The 27,204-nt window shown below is 40.3% G+C and overlaps 1 protein-coding gene across 1 annotated transcript in view; it reads left to right on the forward strand.

Annotated features, from left to right (window-relative positions):
• The first annotated feature begins 35 nt into the window (after positions 1-35).
• ISM1 (isthmin 1) overlaps positions 36-27,204 on the forward strand; it is a 67,299-nt gene continuing 40,130 nt past the window's right edge. The window contains exon 1 of the mRNA XM_054574066.1: positions 36-173. Coding sequence (XP_054430041.1) covers positions 36-173 — 138 coding nt within the window. The remainder of the gene's footprint in view (positions 174-27,204) is intronic.

Genomic DNA, 27,204 nt, shown 5'->3' on the forward strand with positions numbered 1-27,204 from the left:
CCGCGCCGGGTCCTAAAGCCGCGCGTCTCAAGAGGATGGTTCGCCTGGCGGCCGAGCTGCTGCTGCTGCTGGGGCTGCTGCTGCTAACGCTGCACATAACGGTGTTGCGCGGTACGGGAGCCGCCGACGGGCCGGACGCGGCAACGGGCAACGCAAGCCGGACCCAGCTGCAGGTGAGTGCGTCGCCGGAGAGGGGCGCGCGTGGCCGCGGGGACCCGAGTAGCTGGGTGCCGAGCTAGCGCTCGATGGATGCGAGGAGATGGGACCCCGCCCCACCCGAAAGCAACTGTTTTGGCAGCAGTTTTGCCAGGGCAACCCGTCTTAGGCAGAGGCGGAGCGGGGACACATACTGGAAGGCTGGACTTGGCTCCGACATCTGTCGGACGCGCTCCTCCAGGTCTGCCATAGGTCAGGTATCTGGGGGTGCGAGGCTTGCGTTGGGCAGAGGAAGTATGGAGCATGTATGTGTTTGTTTTGCGGTTCTGCCAAGCTTTGGTGGCCCTTTAGAGGCCGAGTAATGTAACTCTGGGAGGGGAGGGGGCAGGGGTTGCGGAAGGAGACTTTATAGGATAATATACCCAAACTAGATTTAGGAGCAAGAGCTCCGGCGAGTATGCCCTTTCACAAAGCAAGGAGAGTAGACAACCTCTCCTCTCGCAGTCGGTCCCGATGGTCCCGATGTCTCTCGTCGGCCTCACCAGAGGCTCCGGAGTGCGGTCTTGGCCGAGCGGGAAGGCGCGGAATTAAGGCACCTGCCGTGCTTTCGCTCGCGGTTACTTGGCGCTTTTAATCTTATACCAAGACTTCTTCCCAATGCTCCGCCCCTGCTGAAGGTCGCCTTGGGAATAGGAATTTGGTTCTAATGATCAATTTCAGCTAAGAGCCCTAAGAGTGTAGGGGTGGGGGATGGTCGCAACTGGGGAGTGGGCGTCAAACAAAAGGTGAGTTCCGATTTTCGAGTGAAGTGTTGCCCAGGTAAGGATTTCCTGCTGCTACCTTGGAAAGCGCTTTTCCTTGGGTCTAGGGGAGTGACAACTGTCAACTTGGGGCATGGGTAAAAGTCTGCGGGGATTTTCTCAGAAAACAGCGAGAATTCTCTGGCCCTTAAAAAAGCTCCTCCTCAAAATAGTCCCTCTAAAGCTCTATGCTTTGCAATGTCGAGATAAATATTATTATATTTATTGTTTCTAAAGGACTTTACAATCATTGCCTCATTCATTTTTTACCTCTTTGTGTAATTTTTTGCGGAAGAACTTTACTTTTAAAGAGAAAATTCACTTCAACACTTGAAACAGTTCTTACTATGCTACTGTTTTAAGTGCTGTACAAAAGTTAACTGATTTAATGAGGTACTATATAATTAATATCTCCTTTACAGATGCAAAAAATAAATGAGGTACACAGAGAGGTTAAGAAACTTGCCAAAGTTCACACATCCCAAGCTCTTGATTAATTACACCAAGTTTTACCTCTGTCAGGGTGTTATAGACTAAAGCAGGGTGACCCTTGCACACAAATGCAAAACCAGGAATGGAAAGGTATTCACCCAGAGCTGAAGGTTTTCTTAAACTTAGGACATTTCTGAAAATGCCCTAACGTTGTGGGGTCCTCTCACCTTCTTCTATGGGCAAACAGGTATAAGGACAGAGTGAAGGGATTCCTTTGGGGAAATTGAAGATACTGCCATTCTGTAGCCTGGTACACCCACCAGTCATGGAGGAATAATACTTAATATCTTCAAGATTTCTGGAAGTCATATTTTATACATGATGCTTTCTTTCCTCGTGGACTCATGAAAAAGTTGTAACAGTGATGTTCTATGGAAAAGTAAATTTGGCAGATTTCTTTATGAGGTGCTTGCTATCATTAGAAGAACCTGGGGCCAGCCTTTTCTGCCTGAACAGTAAGGTAATGAGAGAAGCAGCTGGTGGAAGTGGGAACTGCAAAGGGGAAGTAGATTACATTCTCCAAAGGGCTTTTGGCTGAAGAACTGCCCCAGGAGAGCAGAAGAAATGCCGGATTTAGAAAGAGTACCTCTCCTAGGAATAACCTGAGTCCCAAAGAACTACTGACCCACCAGCTTCAGTTTATCGTATGGAAGCATTCAGTTATTCTGTCCACTCAATGCACGTATCCAGGCAGAATGATGAGTTTAACAGTTTAGTTCATAATTTTACTCTCTTTTGTAATTTGTTATTATAAAAGTTTTATAGTCTTCCTGACTAAAGTTATTTCATTGGCCCTCTGACTCCCTAAAGGAATTATGATTCAGATGGAGAATGTATGTTCCACCAAGTGAGGAGGTCTGCAAAAGACATTTATTAGCCTGTTTTCAGCCAGAAAGTAAATTCGCTAGTAGCAGGTGTATCAGAAAACGAAAGTGTGGATGCTATATTCTTTCTGTTTACTGGATATTTTAACCTATCTTAAGCTCCATTTAAATCCATTGGGTCTGTGTTATCTTAGGCTGCTAAAATCATTCTTTGCAACTGAAAAATTAATTATATTTTTGTTATCTCTGCTTAATACATTCTAAAATATGAGGTTGAATCAGAACTTCATATTCCATAAATATACCAAGTTGTAGTATATTTTGAGATCATTTAAAAAAAGATACACTCATATTTAAAATCTGGTGACTTTGACATATGGAGGACACCCAATAAAATAGTAGTAAGAATAACAATAATAGCTAAGATTTGCAAATTGCCTCTATGTGTCATACACTGTTCTTAACACTTTCAATATATTAACTTTTCAAATCCTTGCAAAAATGCCACATAAATTAGTTACTGTTATTATCCTTGTTTCATATTTTTAAAAAATGAGGTTAACTAACTTGCCCAAGGTTGTATAGGTAGAAGCTGCTTAATTTGTTTTTGTTATTTTGTAATGTTAAAACCTTTGAAGATTATTTGTATCCAAGTTCTTGGAAAAGTCATCATGTTGACTATAAGAGAGAAAGCCTTTTAACAGTTTATATTTTCAAACACATCTCGGCAATTTTATTGTGTAAAATATGAACATAAGTATATATACACACATTGATACATTACATATGTGTGTGTGTGTGCATATATATATATTCACACATATAAACACACACACATATATACTTGACCTAACATGATTTTCTTTTGGTAGTTTCAGCATACTGGGGGATAGATTTTTTGACTCTGTGCCTGTCCCTGTACTGGAGGTGTGCTGTTATGAGGTGGCAGTAAAATGCTTTGAGCACACTATCTCGATTGGTTATGTCATAAAAATAATGATGTTAGTTTTCGCACTATTTTCAGTATTTTAAAATATCTAGTAAGAAATTATATAGTTGTTTGCAATAGCTGCATAAGATACACAGAGACATCAACTTGACTCACTTTTGAATGAAATCTCCTCATTAAGTTTGGCTCATGTTGATCAGATATGCAGATTAGTTCTTTCATATGTCTTCATAATAGGAAGAAAATAGTTATATATAATAAAAACAACTTGAAAGACAGAATATCTCAAAATATATAAACAATAGGTAATAGTAATAATAATACCTATTTTACTTGACATTTGCAAAGTGCCTCTCTATTAAATCTCAGTCACATTTAGAACCATGAATTTCTACAGATTTTAAGTAGTAAAGCTAGAACTCATTAAGAGTGACATTTAAGCAAGTATTATAAAACATCAAATTGGTTATTTTTACAGTAACATTAAAGCAAACCAAACTCTGAAATGTAACTAAATGCCTTTGTTCTTTATCTCCTAATTACCATCTTACACACACTTTACCCCTTTTGTCCTTTTAGTTGCATTCAATAAACGAACTTAGCTTCTTGTACTCCCTGCTTCTCTGGATTCAAAGGTTCATCTGAGTTGTTTATAGCAATAGAAGCAAAAGAAACATTTATTTGTACTTAATAAAAGTAAGGTTCCTTACAATGACCCTGTAGGATAGATGGTATTTATACCCATTGGTAATATAAATACCAATGGGTAATATACCCATTTCATAGATGAGGAAATTGAGATCTAGAGAGGTCTGGGTAACTTGCATTTGGCCACACAGCTGTGGTGGGGCAGAGCCAGGATTCAGACCCAGGCAGGTTGACTGTGGAGCCCAAGTTCTTGTTCCAGGCCATCAGCAAGACTCCTCCAGTTCTGACTCAAGGCAACAGCCATTGTGATTCTTGTTTCGTGACTTGCCTGCCAATTTTCCAAGCAGGCTGTTTGCTCTTATCCCTACGATTCTTTATAAATTATGGATAACTGTCCCATGTAGGTATTTCTGTGAAACAAATTACACCAACCTTTAGTGACTTAAAACAACCACCACTTTATTTGCTTATGAGTTTGTTAGCAACTTCTCTGAACTCACCTGGGTGGTTCTGCTGATCTCACCTTGGGACTACTCATATGGTTACAGTCTTCTGTTAGCTTGACATGAGCTAGATGGTCCAAGATGACCTCTGATTGGTGTTGGCTGTCACCTTCACTCTCTGTCCATATGGTCTTTAATCCTCATGTATTTATATTTTTTTAAATGTTCTATTTATTGATTTTAGAGAGAGTTAGGGAGGGGGAAGAGGAAGAGAGAGAGAATACTTTAATTTACTGAATCCACATACTGAGATTGTTGATATTCATTGGCTGATTCTTGTATGTGCCCTGACCTGGGGATTGAACCCAGAGTATCTGGAGAGTGCTCTACCCAGCTGAGCTACACCAGACAGGGCCTAGCCACATGTCTTTACATGGTGGACTCACAGAAGCAAGAGACTAAAAGCAGAAGTTGCAAGGCCTCTTGATGACCTTGTACAATGTCACTTCAGCCACACTGTATTGGCTAAATAAATCACTGGGTCAGATCAAATTCTGGGGGAGAAATACACTCCTCCTGATGGCAGGAGCAGCAAAGTAACATTGCAAAGAAGCATGTGCACTGGGGTGGGAGGAATTACTATGGCCATCTTTGCAAATTATTTACCATATTGACCTTTTGTTTCCTATACTTTATAAATATTTGGACCAACCTTGCACTCATCTGTTAACATTGTTCATGCTGCCTTTGGCCGTACAAAAACTTTCCATTTTAAATATAATCAACTCTGAATCATTTTCCTTATGGTGTTTGGTTTTCTTGCCTTATTTAAGAAAGTTTTCCTCAAATAAAGATTGTTAAATTTTTTAAATGCATTTTAACACTTTTAAATTTATTCATTTGTTTTTATTTTTTCAAGACTATGATATACTTTGAAGTTATTTATTGGTTTAAGGTTTAAGGTAAAGCTATAATTTTGTTTCTTGTCCCAGTAAATAGCCACTTGTCCTATCATATTTATTAAATACTATGTTCTACATTCATGGATATAAAATAACACTTTTATCACATACTAAAATTTTCACATGTAATTAAGTCTGTCTCTTGACTTTCATTTTTGTCTATTCATATATCAACATTGCACTAGCTTCATTTAATATAGTTTCATAGAATGTTTTATTATGGCAAATTTCCTTTCATTTAAAAAATCTTTCTTAAAAATTCTCATAAAATGTCTTCTTTCAAACAGACTTTAGAATCATTTAAAAATTCATTGACATTTTAATGGGAATTGCTTTATATATATTTTTGGTTAAGTTATAAAGAATTTCTTGAGATTTAAAAAAAGGAATTACTTTTAATTACATAGTATTGTAACAGTGATTTAATGCACCAAAAATCATTTCATTATTTTACCATTTTCTTTATGATTTATGTAAGATGATACAAGGTCCCTTAAACTATCCTTATTTTTCTTTATTCTTTTTTCATTTTGCCGTTCTGATTGGGTGTTTTCTGCTACCTTGTCTTCTAAATCCCTGATTCCATCCTCTTCTTCATCGGCCTGCTATTTTTAAATTTTTAATGCTTCCATTCAGCACTTGATCTAGACATCTATTTATTTCTTCAGTATAGTTTTATAGTTCTCTTCATCATCTTTCACATTTCTTTTGACAAGCTACTTTCCAGGTTTGATTACTTTTGTGAATAAGGTTTTATTTTCAGTTATATTTTCCAATGTGTTAGTTCTGGAATCTAGAAAATCTATATTTATATGCTCATAGTTTTCTGGGAGAGTACATGAAAGCTAGTAGTGTCCATTCAGTAGTGGTATCATTATAGTTTCATGACATGAGTTGGAAATCTTTTCATTTTTTACAGTATAGCATTTTAAATAATAATAACTATCTGTTTCTAATGAGATTGTTGGAATTCATTCATAAAACCCTCTGGGCTACAGACCTGTTTGGTTGATATCTCTGATTAACATTTCACATTATTCCAGGGTCAGTCAGTGGTCTTTTTGGGTAATATAACTTTTCTTTAGTCAATTTTGATCATTTATGTTTTTTCAGAAAACTATGTAATTTAAATGAATTTCAAGTTTATCAGTATAAAGTTTGTACATAGTACAAGTATATTTTGCAAATACTTCATGACTTCATATTTTTTATGATATACAAAGTCTTTTATCTCTTTACAAGACCTATCAGAACAAAGTATTTCATTATATTATGAAAATCCTCCAAGTCTTGATTTATTTATTATCTATTTATCTGCTGATTCCTCAAAGAGCTTAATTGTATTCTTACCCTACTTTCGTGGTTGTGTCTGTTTCCCCTTGTTATCCCATTAAATTTTGCTTCACTTGCGTAGAATCCATGGTGTTATGATTTAATATGTCCTTTTAAGTGGTTAATTTTTATAAAGCTGAAATTTTTTTAGTATATTTTATTGATTATATTACAGTTGTCCTATCTTTTCCTCCCCATTATTCCCCTCTGCCCTACACCGTCCCTCCCTCCAGCAGTCCCTCCTCTTAGTTCATGTCTGTGGGTTGTACATATAGTAAGTTCTTTGGCTTCTCCATTTCCTATACTATTCCTAACCTCCCCCTGTCTATTTTGTACCTACCATGTATGCTTCTTATTCCCTATAGCTTTTCCCCCGTTCTCCTCCTTCCTCCTCCCTGCTGATAACCCTCCATGTGATCTCCATTTCTGTGATTCTGTTCCTGTTCTAGTTGTTTGCTTAGTTTCTTTTTGTTTTTGTTTTTTAGGTTCAGATGTCAATAGTTGTGTTTGTTGTCATTTCAGTGTTCATAGTTTTGATCTTCTTTTTCTTAGATAAGTCCCTTTAACATTTCATATAATAAAGGCTTGGTGGTGATGAACTCCTTTAACTTGACCTTATCTGGGAAGCACTTTATCTGCCCTTCCATTCTAAATGACAGCTTTGCTGGATAGAGTAATCTTGGATGTAGGTCCTTGCCTTCCATGACTTTGAATACTTCTTTCCAGCTCCTTCCTGCCTGCAACGTTTCTTTTGAGAAATCAGCTGACAGTCTTATGGGAACTCCTTTGTAGGTAACAGTCTCCTTTTCTCTTGCTCCTTTTAAGACTCTCTACTGATGCTCATAGTTTTCTGGGAGAGCACATGAGAGCTAGTAGTGTCCATTCAGTAGTGGTATCATTATAGTTTCATGACATGAGTTGGAAGTTGTGCTCCCTTGGATCCAACTTCTTTGGGACTCTCTGAGCTTCCTGGATTTCCTAAAAGTCTGTTTCCTTGGCCAGATTGGGGAAGTTCTCCTTCACTATTTGTTCAAATAGGTTTTCAATTTTTTGCTCTTCCTCTTCTTCTGATACCCCTATGATTCAGATGTTGGAACATTTAAAATTGTCCCAGAGGTTCCTAAGCTTCTCCTCATTTTTTTGAATTCTTGTGTCTTCATTCTGTTCTGGCTGAATGTTTCTTTCTTTCTTCTGCTAAAAGTCATTGATTTGAGTCCCGGTTTCCTTCCCTTCACCATTGGTTCCCTGTATATTTTTCTTTATGTCACTTTGCATAGCCTTCACTTTTTCCCCCATTTTGTGACCATACTCAGCCATTCTGTGAGCATCCTGATTACTAGTGTTTTGAGCTCTGCATCTGATAGTCTGGCTACCTCTTTGTTGCTTAGTTCTTTTTCTCGAGTTTTGATCTCTTCTTTCATGTGGGTCATATTTCTCCATATCGGCACTCCTGTTGCATTGTGAGGGGGCAGACCCTTAGGTATTATCCAGGGCAGAGCAACTCATGACACAGCGTGGTGGTGCTGTCTGGGTATATGTTTCTTCTTTACCTCGTTGCTTGTCCAACTTCCATACAGTTCAATTTTCTGGCAGTTCTGTTATTTTTTCTTTTTAAATTTGTTGTTGTCCTTCTTTTGGTTGTGTGAGGAAGCAAAATGTATCTACCTATGCCTCCATCTTACCTGGAAGTCTTCATTGGCCTTATTTTACAACCTTTTTGTAGTTTCTGTGGTTCTCTCATTTTTCTCTCATCTTCTGATAATATCTTTCTTCTGCAACCCTTGGGTCTGAATTTTATAATTCATAAAGAAAAGGAAGGTGATGAAGCCCCTTTCTTCAGTGACACAAAAAGTATTCCTCTGTCCGTATCCATACCCTAAAACACAGAAGGTTAATTAGAGGATGGGAAAGAGACATCTGTTTAAGGCCCAGGATTATATGCAGTGAGTTTAAGAAACAGCAAGGGAATGTGTTACCTTGCTGCTTCTTACATTTTACATTTTGTTTAAACCTTGTCTGGACTTCCTTTCCATAAGAACTTCATAAGAAGCCATGACCACAAAAGATGTAAAGCTTCATTTATTTATTTCTGTGACATATTGGTCCAGAGGTCAGGTGGGTTGCCATGCTAATGATGTCAACATGCTGGTGCCCAGCATTCCTCCTGGTACTAAGCATCCACTGCCCACAGTAGTCTCTGGCTTGATAACATCACCCATACCCCTTTCCCTTCTTTTCCTTCTTTCCCTTTCCCCTTCCAGCTTCCTGGACTCATTTCCCAGATATACTACTTGCCTTTTGTCTCAGTTGTTGCTTCCTCACACAACCAAACAAAACAAAGCACTGCTCTAATCAATGTTGTAGGGATAGCAACAACTTCTATAGGTAGTAATGGTGCAGGAAAGGAAGAAGGCAGAGTTTCAAAGAGGCACCTGCTGATTCTTGTTGTTGTTAACAACATTGAAGTCTGTAAGCCTCAGAAAGGGATGTGCTATGGGCAGCAGTGGAATTAGGCCATACCAGGTCCTCCCAGGTCAGCTGGAAATAAGGTTAGGCCTTGGCAAAGCCTACAATTTGCTGGTGTTTAGAAAGCTAGTTCATTGTTTTTCCCCTGAGAGCCTGATCCTGTGCTTGTTTGCTATTTTAGGTGGGAGAATAAGCAGCAATGGGAAGTCACCAAATGTGTGTGGGATTGTCATTGTCATCTAATGCCTTAAAAAGACATCAGTTTAAGCCCCAGGCCCAGAAAAAGGAAGAGGCCAAGGTGCCTTGATAAATCTAGGTTTACTTCAACTCCCCAAGCACATACCATCTTGTGTCACTGGGAAGTGGTCTCTGTAAACTGAGAACCAAAAAATGGTAGGTTAACTACCTCTTCTTCCTGTTAGCTCAGCCCATGCACATTTTAGTAAACCAAGTCATCTTTCATAGAGCATTTTCAGTGAGTGATGTACCTCTGTAAGCAAGCAATATCTCCTTCCCCCTTTGGAAGAGACAGTGCTGCAAGGCCAATGGAGTGGGAGAGTTCCAGCTCCATCTAGTTTGGGGCCTTGGGATGTATACTTGTATTTTGGGGCACCCCCAATTCCTAGATGTTTAAAAGAAGGGACCTGGAAAAAGGAAGGTAGACAGAATGCAATAGACCACTTGCTGGTGGATACTTCATCTCTATTTTCAAAAATAACAAGGTGTGTCTGGAATCTATATGAAGAATGCAAGGAAGCTGGAAATGATGCCATATGGCCACTCAATGTTAACTTACTCCCACTTGCATCCAGATGACAATGCCAATGAAGCAATAGAAAGCATGCTTTGACCCCACCCATTGGAGACAGACATGGTAAGAAAATGAGGGGGAATGCCGCAGTTGTATTATTATTTTTTAAATAAAGCTTTATTGAGCTGTCATTGACATACATTGAATTGGAATTGCATATTTAAAGTAAACAATCTGATTCTGGCACCTGTGAAACCATCAGCACCATCAAGATGTTGAAGAAATTTCCAAAAGTCTCCTGTGCTCCTTTGTGATTCCTCCCTCATTCTCCAGCCATCTCCAGGCCAAAATGGATCTGCCTTCTATTTTGATTAGTTTTTGCATTTACTAGATCTTTTTTTTAATCCTCATGCAAGGATATTTTTTTTATTGATTCTAGAGAGAGAGGATGCAAGAGAAAAACATTGATATGAGAGAGAAACATCAATTGGCTGCTCTCCATACACACTCCAACTAGGGATCAAACCCACAACCTAAATATGTGCCTTGACCAGGAATTGAACCCACAACATTTTGTACAATATACTCCAACCAGCTGAGCCACCCATCCAGGGCCATTTACTAGATTTTTATATAAGTGGAATCATCCAGAATGTATAGTACAGTGAGTTCTTTGCTCACCGTAATGATCTAGCAATGCATTCATGTTGTTTTGTGCATAAAGAGTTTTACCTTTTTTATTGTCAATTAGTATTCCATTGTATGCAATTACAATACGCTTATCCATTCACCCATTGAAGCACATTTAAGTTGTGTTCCAATTTGGGCCTATTAAAAAAAGGTGCTATGAACATTCAGGTATAAGTGTTTACATAAACAGATGTTTTCATTTCTCTTGTGTGAATACTTAAGACTGTCTGGGTCATATCATAGATGTATGTTTAGCTTATTAGGAAATTACAGCAACCTTTGTAAGGCAATCATACAACTAGTTTAAAATCTACAACAATCTAGGGTCTCCACTGGAAAAGTTCAGAGAATTTGAAAGCTGAACCCCTGGATGATACCTTCCTAGAGTTAAACCATAGGTGTGTGATTTACATCATAGTATGAAAACTGAAAGAAGGAGAGAAGATACTGTCTCATTTTAAAGAATTCTCCTATTTTTTTTTAGGATGCTCAAAGTACATACGTGTCATGGAGCACAATTTTCCAGTTGATGATGGTGGCCCCAGTGATGGTGGAAGGAAAGTTAGGCACTGGGCAGGAAAACAGGTTGGAAAAGTGTCCCAACAGAAGACCCAGCTTTTTCCATAAGCCCCCTTCATCCTCCTTTCCCCATGCCCTGCCTGACTGGAAATTAGGAAAACCAGATATAGATGTTGTATCTCCTGCCTGGGGTTTCAATTACATTGTCACTTGGAAATATGGTATTGGCTATGAGCCCAAAATGAATTGAAAGACGAGTTTATTACTGGGCACCTTCAAATTCCAGGAAGTATAAAAGACGAAAATTTAACAAAGGAGGGGACATCTCATTAGGTTTCTCTAATCCTTAGTCCCGAAAATGGGCTGAGAATATGTTAACATGAGTTTGAGCTGACCTCCTGGCCATTAGGAGAACGCAGATTATTAGACACACACAGTACTCTCACTGGAGGGCAAGGACTGTCCTTCCCTTACATATAAGGAGGCCCATCCACTGCCCCAGTGTTCATCAGGTGCAGTTGTGACCCAGAGATACAGGTGAGAAGCTCAGGGTGACTTATCAGCCTTTGTACTCAGAGTATGATCTGTGGAGCAGCAGTGGCAGCAACTCCTGGGAGCTCTTTAGAAAATGAGAATCTCAGGCCTCACCCAGGACTACTGGGTCAAGACCTGCATTTTAACAAGGGCCCCAGGTTAATCCTATGCATAATGCAGAAGCACTGGTCAAGATGCATGCTTTCCTTTCAAGTTGCAAGTCTCAGAAAGTACTTCATACAGGTCAGGTATTATTGAGCTATTAGCCAATTATGCTGCATGGCAAATTAGTCCAAAATGCAATGTCCTGTAACAATAAGCATGTATTCTCACACTCAAAGGTCAGTGCGTTTGCAGGGATTCAGTAGATCTAGGCAGGTTAGGCTCCAAGCTGTGGGCTGGGTCTGGGTTCTTCCATTTGCCTCCCATGCTTCTGCAACCAGCAGCCTACCTGCCATGCATCTCTCTCATGGTGATAAAGAAGCATAGAAAGGCCGTGGCAAGCCCAAATGGACAGCACACTTCAGCCTGTGCTTGGGTCACACTATTAGCACCCCATTAGCCAAAACAAGTCATAAGGTCCATCAGAGTGGCCAAAGGCATGGGCTGTTGGTTTGTGCAAACTTCAGTTCCACTTCTTAGTTGTGTGTGTGCCTTTTGGCAAAAGTCTCATGCTTCTCTTTGCTTCTTGTCATGTTCAGTAAAACGGGATACCAATAGCTACTTCACTGGAAGGTTATAATGTACTCTGTCGTAGAGATGGAACTGTGCCTGCCAATAAGTTACCCATTACTCATGAAGCCGTAACAATTTAAGCCTGCAACCACTTTCGCTGATGGAGGGGCATGCTTTCCTACCTTCCTTTCTCAGACATAACAAGAAAAACAGGACATGTCTGGGGGCAGAAGTTCCACAAGCTCTGTGACTATATACTCTGCTTTTTAATTACTGTTTCTCCTGAGAATTATTTCTTTCTGGTGACTAATCAGATTTTTCCTTTTTCTCAGTGCCTTACTAAGTCCTTTTTCCTCAAGGTCTTCTGAGGAACAAGTGGTCAGGGTTTTAAACATGTTTTCCATAGTTGAGAGTAGTTTCATATTTTCTTTTTTACTTGTGGTATTACATTGCTAATATCTAATCAGCCTGCAAACTGCTCTGGTTCCAGATCTTTTTCTGTTGTTCTTCTTAAGTCCCTGACTGCCCTGTACCTTGAGTGAATTTTATCCTTTGTTTTGTGTTATTCGTCATAGGCAGTGTCCCACACTTCAGGTATGTTCTACAGCACCCTCTCCCTTTGATGTTGAGTTGGGACCGGTCTCATTTTAAGTATCTAAATAGTATATCAATTTGGCATTTACCATAAAATTGAGCACTGACTGGGTAGATAGCTAAAATAGAAGGAAAAAATAACTTTAAAAATGTATCATCGCTAAAAATGTGAAATCAGTCTATTATTGCATCAAAATGGCAGAAAATGGAAAAAAAAGAAAAGAAAAACAAAGACACTAAGTATTGGTGAGAATGTGGAACACCTATAAGGAATGTAAACTCATGTGAACATTTTGGAAAATTGTCTTTCCAAAGTAACTATGAAAACAGAAAACACACACACACATACACACACACACGCACGCACACACACCCCCTCTCTCTCACTAAGCAATTCCACCCTGGGTATAACCCAACATAACCGTATTCATATATGTACTCAAATACCTGGAAAAGAATGGTCATAGCAGCATTATTTAAAATAGCCCCAACTGGAAATGGCAGAAATGCTCTACCAACAGTAGAATGTATAATAATGCAGAAAATGCACATACGAGGAATGAACAAATGACAACTACAGGCAACATGTACAACTTCACAAACATAATGTTGAGTAAAAGAAGCCAAGCACAAGAGAGCGCATGCCGTGTAATTCTGTGAAATTGATTACCAGGAAAAACTAATATATGCTGTTGGAAGAGAGGACACTGGTCACACTTGTGAAGGAAGTGACCAAAAGGAAGTACAAGGTGATCTGGGGTGCTGGTAATGTTCTATTTCTTGATCTGAGTGTATGTTACACAGGTGTGTTCAGTTTGTGAAATCCCACTAAACTGTATAGTTACATATGTACAGTTACATATGTATATCACACTTCAATTAAAAATGCAGCAAGCAGGGGAGATAATGCAGAAAGAAAGCCATTTTTCATTGGAAGAGTGAACTCACATCCCTGGAGCTAGCTCCTGGTGCTCCCTGATGTGCGCTACCCTGCACACTGGTCTCCACATTTTAATGAATGTGGACTAGTTTCGATTATGGGCACCCTCCTTTGCCTCAGAGGCCCAGTGCTATTGTTACAACATCAAAGACCAACTGCTGACTAAGATAGAGCCCATATGAAAAGAGTGACCAGCAAATTTACTGCTTGACTTTGTTCCCTTTAAATAGAACTGGCCTCATCGTCCTCTTTCAAAGCTCAATTGTAGACATATATCTTCTTTATTGGACATTGTATACAATAAAGAAAAGCAATAACTTAAAAATTGTCAAAAAATACCTTTCAGAGAGTGTGAGATGGGCATTCCATCACTGTGGTTACATCTAACACTTCTAAACATGTACCCAAACACTTCTAAACATCTAGCCATTGGTCTGAGAGCCTTCTATTCAACATGGTGACTTTTTTGACTAATTGAGTTATATTTTTATGCTCCAGTCCTTTCCCTAGATTCTGCAAGATCTTGGGAAAGTTATTAATAAGAAGGATTCTACTTCAAACCAGAAGGCCACCTCACTGAAATCAGGCAAAATGGTGAATGAAGTTCATGTGCTATTACTCATTAACTTACTTGGGGTTGTCCTTAGTAAACATTTGTTAAGGAGAGAGGCCACACTCAGTTCCTGGATCAGTTACATGCAGTCCTCCAATATCTATGTGGACATGATTCCTTCACACAGCCCTGATGTGGAAATCTCAGGGAGTTGCTGACATTTACAGATACTAGAGCTGAGTGGGGAAAGAACAGAGTTGTTCCTATGACTACTAGAAAATGAACAATGTTATGACTTTTCAAAGAGGGAAAACAGTTCCACAGTATACAAGAAAAATTACTTATAACATAAAGGATAAAGGATATCCTTTAACTTGGAATCTGACCCAGGTGCTAGAGAAGGAGGCATCTGACATCAAAATTACCAGGCCACTCAAAACCAAACAATACAGAATGATTCTTACAATATGCAATCACATATTACAGCAGTGAAGCTGCCCACAGGGGATAAAACATCTTAAAATAGTGGCCAAGTCATCCTGGCTCATAGCTTCTGCTTGTGTTTAATCTATTACTCCCAAAAAGGTTCAGCCCTCCACACTCTGCTGGGAAAAGGTGAACTACTGCCTACATCTTTTCCTTTCTGCTCCCCTCTTTGGCACACGTAGGAAGACACACCTACCAGTGAAACAGCTGTGACTTTCCTGCTGCAATTTGATGATGGAAAAACACTCCATTGAAAAGACACCTAAGAAATGAGATAAATCTCATCTATAAATAAGAATAAGCATCGACTGGAAAAAACTGAGGCTATTTCAAGAGGCTCTGGAATCATAAGAAGAGTGATTCTAAATTCTGAACAGCAGGTAGAAATGATGAGAGCCAGGCTCTTCAAAAGTACCTGTGACAGACAGCTTTTCTGTCCCAAGTTCTTCCTGCTGGCCTCATCACTCTGAAGTGCAGTCCATTGTGGTTCCCATGCCCCAGAGTAGTTCTCTCGCTGCTTTTTTTTTTCCAAGCTTTCCCGCGCCCCTGCCCAGTGCTGCACTCTGGGATAACCCAAAGAGGAATGTCAATGTTCTTGGCCTTAAATTTGCACATAAATGGGGGAAGAAGTGAAGTAAAGTAGGCCCAGTGAACTCAATTACCAATGATGTGGCCCAAGATAAGGGAAGAATTGTGCACCGTGGGGGCTGAGAGCACAATTCCCACCTTCCTAATGTGAGTGAAGGATGGGGATCTGAACTGAGTGGAAAATGGAGAGAAGGAGACACAGCTTTAAAGAGCTACCCTCTAATTAAGGAGACTGCATCATTTCTCTGGACTTCTGAATGGTTGCTACAAGATTGCTCAAACCATTAACTCAGTTTACTTTACTTTGTGGGCTCCTATGTGTGTCTGTTGTTCCTTTGGGTTGGAGTTCTTCATGCCACTTAGGATGCAGTGTAAATAGAAGTGCTGTGGAAACCTGCCAGTGAGATGGAGCCTGCCCAATTGACCAGAGCTGTCTGTGGGCTACACAGACTCCCTTTAAAAGAAAAACCCTGCACCCACAAAACCCCAAGTGTTCAGCCTAGAGCAACATGAAGGGGCTGTCTTATGGGCTCCCCATTGAGGTCCAAGGAAAAGTGGATGCTGGCAGGAGAACTGCTATGGTCGTGCCCCTGGAATGTTCTGTGTCTTCATCCTAACAGTTTAAGTGGAGTGCTTTTTGCGTCACCAGGATATATGCACACAGGACAGTTGCTCATATACACAGGGGTCACTCATGTGGCTGCAGGTGTAGTCACAGCCCTGCTCACTGGGATGAGCCAGGGTTTCATCTAAGCTCTATGCCACCCCCACAACCACGATGAGGTCCTCCAGTTAGAAGGCAGGTGGTAGACACTCACCAAGTCCTAGAATTTTGTAGGCAAGAAACTCAAAAAACTGAGTCCCAACTTCTCATTTTGTACATGAGAAATCCAAAACCCAGGCAAATGAAAGGACTTGCCCAAGACTATATTCCCCATCCCAAGCTGACTGACTTGCAGGCCAGTACGCTTTCTTGAAGTCACACAAACCCTTATTTCTGAACACCTTTAAGAGTTTTCATGGTCTTGCTTTGCCAAAGAGAACTGCAGTAAAATGTACATCTAGAATGCCCAGGTTCTGTGACATTATAGTTGCTGTTAGATTATTAATGGAACTTGAAAGGAAATTAAATGAACATGAATTGTGTCTCTTTTATTTCAGAGATGATCAGGTTGCAGTCAGAAAAATGAAATAATGTCCATATAAGTATAGAGCACAGCCCAGCTATAGAGTAAGCATTCCACAATTTCTCTTTTTTTTTTTTTTCAGCACTTACATACATGTACTGAGTGCCTATTATGTGTAAGTATTGGGCTAGACAGTAGAGATTCAATAGAGAACACGCTTATGTTTTAGAAAGAGGAATTAGCAGTAAATATTTGATAAATAATTATTGTAGATAGGGGCTTAGCAGGACATAAAAAGTGAGAAAAGGTAAGGAATGCCTGAGGTACCTATTAAAACAGGTGGCCATGTAAGGACTTGGTAGAAAAATGATATTTAAGTCTTAAACTGGGGAACAGGAAGAGGCCAGCTCTACAAAGAATTAGGGGGAGAGCAGGCCAGGCAGATGGGATCACAAGCACCAAAGCTCTGAGGCAGTAATGTAGATATAATGGAGGGAACAGGAGAATTACCATAAGAAGAATAGCTCCTCTTCCTTCAATGAAATATGCAGTGAGGACAATGAGGAAGAGTAGAAGACTTGGAGAGAGAAGAAATTAAATAGTCATGTTGGATACTGGAAAAGGCAAGATTGTGAGGAAAGGGCAATTGATTTTGGAACAGAACTGAGTATTCATTTAAGGTTTGACAACATGAATCTAAAATGGAGCAAATTTTTCAAATTGGGCTATTTTATTTTTTTTATTACCAATCTGCTTGGCTACCAACCTAGAGAAGTTGGGTCATTAGATTCAACTAGAACTGAGGTTTTGTGAATAAAATAAATCAGAGGGAGAGAAGGTAGCAAGGAGGGTTGAGGGGAGTTGTAAAGGTATGATTATAACAAGGGAACATGTGCTGAATTAAAAGGAAAGTAGAATTTAAAGAAAGTTGAAGGTTGCTGAGAAAATGGTGGTAGACTAGAGATCTCAGTGGAGTTTGAACTCTAGGGAAATGAGAGAACAGTACAGGAAGTATCTTTGTGTAGAATATTTACTGACAGAAGTGCAGAGGGCTACTGAGGTACAGAAGAGGAAAAGATTTTTGGTGATGAGGAGGTCAAAGAACTGGAAAAGCCATTTATATGTATGTTGAAGGCTCCAAACGGTAACAAAGGAGACTGAGACACAAGTTTAAATTTTCAATGAATGAGAGAGTGAACAGGAGCTGCATATAAAAGTTAGAAAATCCATCATCCTGAAAGCAGGGATTTTTTTTTTACTGTTTTTATTTTTTAGGAAGAAGGGAATAAATGGTCAGGAAGCAGTAATGGGGACCAGGAAGACCTAGGAGGCAGTTGAAGGAATATTCAGAAAAGAGGCTGAAAATGAGAGGAGATTGCTTATCACTGAGTCAAATTCCTAGAAGGTCCAGTAGAAAAAGAGTTGGGGAAGATGGAGGGAGACAGGGTGAGTCCAATTAAAGGACATTCAAAGCATTGTAGAATGGAGAGCCTATGGTCATGGAAGATCTCTCAATGGCAGCTAGACAAACAGTGGTGGAAATGGTCTTAAGCTTCTCTTGAATGGGGGTGCCACCTTTGCTCAGTGGCATGGTAGCCTCTGGGCTCTTGGTTCTATGATTATTTAGTCTGGGGTAAAAGCATCAGATGAAGGGTAGGGGTTAATTAAGTGTCACAATATGTGCCTGAGGTATCAGATTCCCCAGTGTTCATGTGTGGAAAGGAGGAAGCTGGTGTTTACATAGATCTCATCTGATTTTTCTACCTACTTTTGTCAAACACTACTATCGCACTGACCATGGGCCTATCACTTTTAGTAGCATCTGACTAATAGTAATTTATTTGTCTCTGCCTTACTTTACTTTAAAAGTAAAGAGACAAACGTATTTGAAAAAATAAAGAAAATAATGAAAAAAAATTTTTAAAAATTAAAAAATATATTAATTTATTTAATCCTTATAATAACACCATGGAATAGGCACTATTATTATCCCTATTTTACACAATAAGGTTAATTAACTTGCCCAAGTCATACAGTTAGTAGAGGTAGAGGCAGGATTTAAACCTTGGCTGTCTGGGTCACAGAGACAATGGTTTCAATCCCTGTGACATCAGTGGCTTGGAGCAGAGGTTCCTTTTCCATTGTCAGAAAGAGTTCTTGCCTTGAGAGTCAGAAGACATGAATTTGAGTCTCCACACTGGTTTTAACTGACTGTGACCTTGGATACAGCATTTAACTTCTATAATCCTTAGCTTTTGTGGTGTCAGTTCCATGCAGTCACTCATGGACCCAGGAAGATGGCAGTTCTGATGTCTTCTTAACAGTCCCAGTTCAGGGGGACATGTATCAGTTCTGCTTATATCAGTCACACCTTGATGCAAGGTGAACAAGAAATGCATTCCCCGGCTAGGGACTTGCCTCTACCTTGGAGCAGGGGTACATGTTTTTGGGGGCCAGTGAGCCCCTCTGGCTTATGATTTCAGGGCTCTGTGTGTGCACTCTTGTGTACCACCCTTAGGCCTGTGCTCTCAGCTCTTTGTCTTTTTCTTGCCTCACCTCTATGAATTTCTCATCACATGACCAATAACTAACCATTAGCTGCCATGTAGCCCATCACTTTTCAGAATACAGGACAGGAGGCAAGCGAAAACATTCCTTCCCCAGTGCCAAAAACCCAAGGAAGAAATCAAGCTTGCCCAGATTTTTGAGCCATATTCATCACCTGTAAGTATCTCTTTGCACTATGAACATTTATCCATATGCTAATCACAAAAATATAGTTTGGGTAGGAGTTTTTATAACCCAATTGACAGGGAAGGGAAGGGAACCTCTAGGACTTAGAGGTTCACAGTATTTCTGTAATTAGAGCTGCAGGTATAGTCTCCCTGAAATAGTAAGATATCTGAAGGGAAGATGGACTTATTTCCTCAATTATCCAGGTATGTTTGCTTTAGTGGAATGGAGATAAGCCTCAATGCTCCTGGTATTTGCAGAAGGGCGTGTTCATCTGTTACCACAGATGCAATGGAGGAGGTACTGAACCACAGATGAGAGCAAGAGCCCATCAGCAGTTCAGAAAGGTAACACTAAGGACAAATCCAAACAGTATATTTTGCTATCTTCTCCTTCACTCACAGACAGGCGAGGTAAACTCAATCGGAGAGAAAATCTTGGACTAAATGCAGAGATCTGCTTGCACTATCAAAGATAGAATGAAAAGTCTCCATGAGCAGGAGACTGGATTCAGAACACCTCATTTCTTACTGGTTTGCGGATAGCAGTCTCTCACCATTAAGATGACCATGAGCCTCACCAAGGGGTCAAGCTCAAGCATCTAGTGGGAGGCTTTATTTCCCACTACTGTGGAAGATGTCATATGAAAAAAACAAAAACAAAAAAAACAGAAAAACCCAGGCTTAGCTAACACAAACAGTGTGACTACTTCCTCAGATACTATATGCCCTGAAAGTCCTGCAAGTGTTGTGGTAGGGCAGTTTTGTAATTTGTCTTCCTCACAGCAAGCAAGAAGATTGAGGGAAAAAGTTTAATTATAAGTAATCACATTTCATATAAAAACATATTTCAGAGATTTAGCATGGAGATTTACTCCACAGTTCACAGACATAACATTAGCTTTGTCAGATATCACTACACTTGAAGCATAAATAAATAATGCAGCTTCTTCAAAATCCCTGGCCAACTGTTTTGTTAACTATCATTCAACTATTTTCATGTTGTAGAATGACTCATTTTATACTGAGAGAATATTGCCCTTTTCCAAGGCTCCTAAAAACAAACTACCAATGTAAAATCCAAGGAGGGAAGGATGTGTAAAAAGGAAAGGTGTGTTTTCCCCCAAGTGTCAGATTCAGAAGCATCTGCCTTTCCTGGTGTGTATGGTATTAATTTCCTGCCAGTTTTTCTATTGGAATGCCCCCCTGAGTCGCTTGAAATTGAAAATCAAGTCATGTTTTATTAATCAACTCTAGGAAACAGTGAAAGTAAGAGGTGGCCGAGAGGTTTCCTTTTATGAAAAGTTTCTAACATCAACAAAGCCTAGTAAAAAGTGTATGCACAACTTCGGACCATGAATTTGGGATTTTAATCTCAAACAGCACTTGTCCCCTACCATTTCCATGTCAGTTAAGTACCTCCCTCCCTGTATGAGATAGCTCTGGTTCCAAATTTAGCAGCTTAAAAAACAAACATTTATTATCTCAGAATTCCTGTGAGTCAGGAATTCGGGCCCGGCTTACCTGGTCACTTCTGGTCCAGGGTCTCTCATGGGCTGCAGTTGAGTTTAACAGACAGGACTGCAGTTATCTCATGGTGTGGCTGGAAAAGGACTGGCTTCCAGGCTCACTCACTTGGTTATTGGCAAGATTGTTTCTCGAGAGCTATCAGCCAGAGGCACTCAAAGCTCCTTGCTATGTGGCCTCTCCATAGGGCAGCTGGCTTCAAATATGGCAACTGGTTTCATCAGAGCAATCAAGGGAATAAAGCCAGAAACAGTGTGAGTGACACCCAGTCACTCACCTTTTGCCTCTCCTATTGGTTAAAAGCCAGTTACTTCATCCCGTACTCAAAGGAAGGGGATGGCACAAAAATGTGAATTCCAGCAGATGAGACCATCAAGGACCTTGCAGAAGCCACTTTCCATCTCCCCTCCACATATACACAAGAACCTGACTGATCCTGTTTGACCCAATAGTTGGCAGTTCCCATTCACTGCCTGGTGTGGTGACCTGGGTCCTTACTTCCCCAGATCTCATTAATTTCAATTCTAGTTTCTCTCTCCACATATCCATTCAAAATATCATACTCAGAGTCAACTTGTCAAAAATTGTTGCCTTCCCTTGCTTAAGAACTTCCAATGGTTCTCTCATCCCTGGCTTCAAAACAGATACTGAGGAACTGCATACCTGTAATTAACCAACTTTTCATAGCCTTTGCTTTAAAAGTACTTGCAACCAAATGGGACTGTTACTAGTCCTTGTACCCTCCCCATGATATTTTTCCTCTCTGCTCAGGCCATTCCCTTGGCTAGTACTGCCTTCCTTCCTCTTTTCCAGCTGCAAAAATTCTAGACAAACCATATAAGGTTTTCTGTGAACTATTGAGGTGGACATGGGCCATATCTAAACCCTCATAACATGGTACATCCATTAAGGGATGATTACATTCTTTTGCATATACTCATATATATGCATAAAATTATCTGGAGACATGAATCATCCCTACTGCCCACTTTGCCTACCAAAACAGTAAGGGGCTCAAGAGCAGCAGTACTAACTTGCTTTTCTTCATACCTGACAACATATGGGGTAACCCTTGCAAGTAGCACGTGTTCAATAAAGTCTGAGATGTCAGTGAGTGTTGTACCTTCCAAAATGCCCTCACCATATTTGGGGAAACGGAGAAGATACTGTTATTTTCATTTTATAGATGAGGAAACTGAGACCCAAAATATTTATGTACCTATTGACTTCAGACTACAGCAGAGCCCCGATTAAATTCTTGCATCCCAAGGTGTTATCCAATCTCCCAAAGCCCAGCCTCTAAGAAGGAAGTGACTAGTTAGGGCTTCTCCAATTATATCTGCTTTTTTCTCTTCAATGTAAAACCACCTAACTTGACCTGATTTTTAATGAAATGATTCAGTCACTCAACTCCTGCATATAATAAAGTTTCTACTTTTGTATTTTTATTTTTATTGCTTCTTTATTTGTTGGTTTTACCATTCTAGGGCAAAGGAAGGAGTAAAACAGAAAGTTTTAAAAAATAAATCAATAAAAGAACATCAGGGGCAGAAGAAGGGCCTGGGTTGGGTCTGCAAGTCCTTGTTACTCTGTGACTTAAACTTTTTAACTTACTACAATAAGCAGCTACAGGAACATGCTTTTAAATGTCACTTTGTGTGTCTCTTGCTGTCCCCTGATTCACTTCTGACCATATGATGCATTTTGTGGCCTCCACAGGTCAAGAGGCTTCTAGTGACCTGCTACACCTTTACCTGAACAGTTGGTCAGAACCATAGGCATTTCTGTCAGGATAGCGGTGCGTGTGTGTGTGTGAGTATGAGTGTGAGTGTGTGCGCGCGCGCGCGTGTGTGTGTGTGTGTGTGTGTGTGTGTGTGTAGGGAGCACTTATAAAGGATATTTAGGCAAGGGGATAATTACTTCTCAAAACCCACTGTCCAGAGCTCTGTAGGCAATATTCTGAATTCAAAACGACTTTCAGCTAAGCCATGTATGCACCTGGGAACTGTGAAAAGTATTGAGTGCTTCATAAAGGAGATGAAACTTGACCATGACAGGAAGTGACTTACAGCCCCGAGGCTCAGATGTATTGACATAAGGTAGTAAAGTAGGAAAGAATTATGGTTTTCAAAAAGAAGTGGGATCCTGGCTTCTCTTTTATCTCAGTATGATGTGTGTGTCCTAGAATAAAACCCTCTAACCACAGTGCAAAATTGGCATTCATGCAACAGGCGTGGTCTGAATCCCTTGCTTTTGTGGGCTCAGTACTGAGGGAAGTCCAAGTTTCTTCTGTGACCTGTTTATCATGTGTCAATATTGTGGTTTCCAAACACTGTAAACTTGATTTTCCAAGTTCCAGGTGGGCATGTGGGTGATGGCAGCAGCCGAAGTGCTGAAAGAATTAGCTGCAGCCACTGGGTTACTTGGAGTCTGAAGCTATAGCTGCCTGACTCATATTATGTTTCTTTGTACACGAATTGTCATAAACTTTTATGCTCTAGTATTTATTCACTCGGTTCTCCTTTGAGAACATTTCATATTGCTGTCCTTGAATTAGGGGTGTGAAGATCAGCAACCAGTGATTATCCAAAAAGCTGAGCATGAACTGCATGGCTCGTATGTGAACTGATTTGTGGGGCCCTGACCAACTGGAAAATGTGATATAAATTTGACAAGTTGGTGGACTGTCATCTTAGCAATGATTTGGCTATACTCCATAGGAAGGTATTTTTTTATGTAACATTGTGCCTGACCTGCTGCTTTGTGGTCAATCTCGGGAGAATCTCGGGTTTAGTGAAAGCTCTCTCTATCATTTCCCTGCAGGTAACTTCATAATACACAAGACCATTGAATTTCACCTCTTGAGGCAAGTCCCACAACACTAATTTCTACCAGTGTTCTCAGGTTTCCCAGGTTAACTGCACTAATTTCTTTTCCCCTTTCAGTTCACTTCTTCCCCCCTCCTTCACGCCAATCCCAGTGTTAGAGTAGCAACTTCATATATCATAAAGGGACGTCACATGATGACTTTTGATGCCACACCCTTGATCTCACCAGATATTTTCCTGTTTTGTATTACATGTTGTTTGGGGCAGGGAACAGTGGGATAAATATATTTTTATCTACAAAGCCTGGCACTGGCTTTAGATTTAATATGGAGTTGGAAATGGAAGACAGGATGAAAGTATATGATGTAAGGAAGAGAGTTGACAAACATGAAAATGGTAGAAAGGGCTGTTATTTCTTAGGCTTCTCATATAGGGTGAAAAGCTGTTTATATTTGGGTGAGATTGGCTAAACACAATGGGCCAAATTCTGACCCCAAGTATGTGTGGTCAGCCCATGAGGCCTGGAAAGAATCTGGCTTTGTCTGTATCCAAATATTAGTCACTACTGGGTGGATTTTTTAAAAGTGACTTTTGAAAAAATAAATAAATACACAGAGACATAGAAGAAAAGCTAAGTTTTACAGGGAACAGGGCTCCCAATGCTCCTCTGCTCTCCTAAGCACTGAGAGGCACCGAAACAGGTGTGAGGGGTAGATGAGGGCCAGTGGTGAGCCTGCCCATTTCACAGATGGACAACTTGGGAGTTGGTGCAGCCAGTCCAGGCCCAGCACTGCCTGCCTCCCATCTCTAGTTCTGCACTGCAGACCACTGCCACCAGATGTGACACAAGAGCAGGGCCAACTTGAACCCTCCATGCCCCGAGTGGATGGACACGGCACGACCACACGGAGTCCATTCTTCTCCAGCACAGCAGTGATGTGTTCCAGGCAAAAGCACAATCTGGGATGTTTTGGCCCAAAGGAAACATTTACAACCAAATTATACACCTCAGAAAATAAATGAGCTTTCATTTTGGAAGGAAACCCTGCCAGGCTCTTTATTATTTGCACCACAATCATAAAGTTGGTTTTAATCTCTGTTGTGGAATGCCGCTGGGTTGGCCAACTGGCAGGCTCTGGTGGTTTGAGTGGGACCACTTCACCCTTAAGAACGCACAATGGGAAACAGGGGAAGTACTTCTCCTTCAACATTTTTCTCAGGATCCATCATTTTGGGGTTTTGTGCTTTTTTTTTCTGGCATGTTCATTGCAACTTCAAAGCAGACTCCTTTTTTTTCTCTCTCTTTTCTTTTATTCTTATTTTTTAAAATTCCTGGAGCCTTCCAGAGAAAGACTTAATGTAATGTTTCCTTTCTAAATTGATGAAAATCCAGGAGTAAGTCCAAGAAAGTCTATAATGAATTTCCATTGATCACTTGAAGAAGAATGGAATATAAAAGCTCAAAGAAAATAGAAAGAAAGGGTTTATCCAGCGAGTTCTTTTTTTTCTACCTTAACAAGGGAATCAGGTGATTTAAACCCGCTGGGAGTCTGCTCCCAGGGTTCATACCATGAAAGGACCTTGTAGATATGGCAGCCAAGAGGCTTAGGGTTTCTAGGGTGTCCTGGATTTCAAATATTTTATACCATGATCAGATTAGGTGCTGGGTAATGTGTTCTGATTTAGGTTTTGGATTAAGGAGGTCATCCTACCAGCATTTAAGTTTGTGACTAGTACTTTTAGTTAGGAAACTCTCTCAGAAATATTCAAATGAATTAAGCTTACAGAAAATTTTGCACTTATACTGCAAATGTGAGGATGAAGTTCTTTGGGGCACATAGAGTTTCAGAAAGCAGAGCAGGAGCTGCTAAGATAAGCCATGGACAAGACTTTGGTGCTCATTGACGGGGCCAATCATGGTGACACAGTTAAGAATCCTAAGTGGTTCCCAAACTTTGCTGCACTTGTGAATCCTTTATGGATCTTTGAAAATATGGTGCCTGGATCCTACCCCATATACACCCTGATTAAAAGGTTTGGGATGTGACCTTGACATCAGGGTGGGCAACAAAATTTGGGAACCTCTGCTGGAGGCTATAAATTCCATGAGGGCAAGGACTTTACCTGTCTCCTCTCCATTGTATTCCCAGGCTTTGGAATGGAGTAATTGGTTCTCTTTAATTATATGTTGGATGGGTGAATGAATAAAAGTCCTAAAGCTCATCTGCCCATACACCATCATTATAAATTTCAGCTAATTAGATGATTTCAGCTCATAAATATTTGGGGTGGTGTAAGGTGGAACGTGGCTTAAGTTCTGGGTCTTCTCTGCCTCCATCTGTTGCCCTCTGCTTTCTGCTTTCTCTCTACTTAAAATTTCATGAGAATGATTTTAGAACCTCATCATAGACAACTTTTAATATTTATGACCTGGCAGTCTCATAACTCAGAACTGTTGATTGCTTCATATTTTCTGTAAGTCAGGAATGTATACCTGAGCTACCCTGCTCCTTGGGTTTCCATGTCCCTGTCTATGATATAGTAGTCCCCACCCCCTTTATTCCCAGTTTCTATTTCTGCAGCTTCAGTTACCTGCAGTCAGCTATGGTCTGAAAATATCAAATGGGAAATTCCAGGAGTAAACAATTCATATGTTTTAAATTGAGCACCATCCTGTATGGTGAAATCTCACTCTATCCCACCTGGGACGTGAATCGTCCCTTTGTTCAGCATATCCAAGCTGTATATACAGTACAATGAGATATGTTAAGAGAGACCATATTTATAGAGCTTTTCTCACAGTATATTGTTATAATTGTCCTATTTCATTATTAGTTATTATAATTTCTTACTGTGCCTAATTTATAAATTAAACTTTATCCTAGGGGTGTGTGTTTGTGTGTATGTGTGTGTGTGTGTGTGTGTAGGCAAAACACAGTCTATCTAGGGTCTGGTACTATCCACAGTTTTAGGCATCCACAAAGGGTCTTGGAAAATATCCCTCATGAATAAGGGGGGATGGCTGTACTTTAATTATCTGGAGGTGGATCAACCCAGTTCTTTGCCAGCAATGCCGTGGGGCATTCTTCACTCTGCAGTTGAAGGCACAGCACTTGTTCTCTTACTCTGATGATGAAGTTTTCCACTTTCCACTCCTTGCCTCCATCCCACCTCACCCCTCTCTTACAGACACTGAATTCTGGCAGTGGATAAGTCAGCTTTGATTGTAAAAATGTTTATGGAGACTGTCAGTTCTTAACCTTAAAACTGAACCATGCTGTTTGTATTTTTCCAAGTGATGGAGAGTGTGAAGGACTAATGAAAATGGAGCGTGAAGAGATCAAACATGTGTCGTGGAATCTTTGTTCAAGACCTGGAACGGGAGACATTCCCTTGGGGGGGGGGAGAATTCTGGGGAACGGGATCTTCTGTTCATGGGCTCAAGGCCTGAGATCATGATCTGGCATGAGATAAAGTGAGGCATGCAGTGAGGGAAGGAACCAGCAGTGGCATGCAGGAGGGAGGAATCCTAAGATGCTTTCTTTCTCTTTTGAAAAACAAAAAACATTATTTCCTTTGGTCAGGGAG

This window comes from Pteronotus mesoamericanus, unplaced genomic scaffold (assembly GCF_021234165.1).
Source record: "Pteronotus mesoamericanus isolate MK-2021 breed Mesoamerican mustached bat unplaced genomic scaffold, CSHL_Meso_final contig_25, whole genome shotgun sequence".
Lineage (NCBI taxonomy): Eukaryota > Metazoa > Chordata > Mammalia > Chiroptera > Mormoopidae > Pteronotus > Pteronotus mesoamericanus.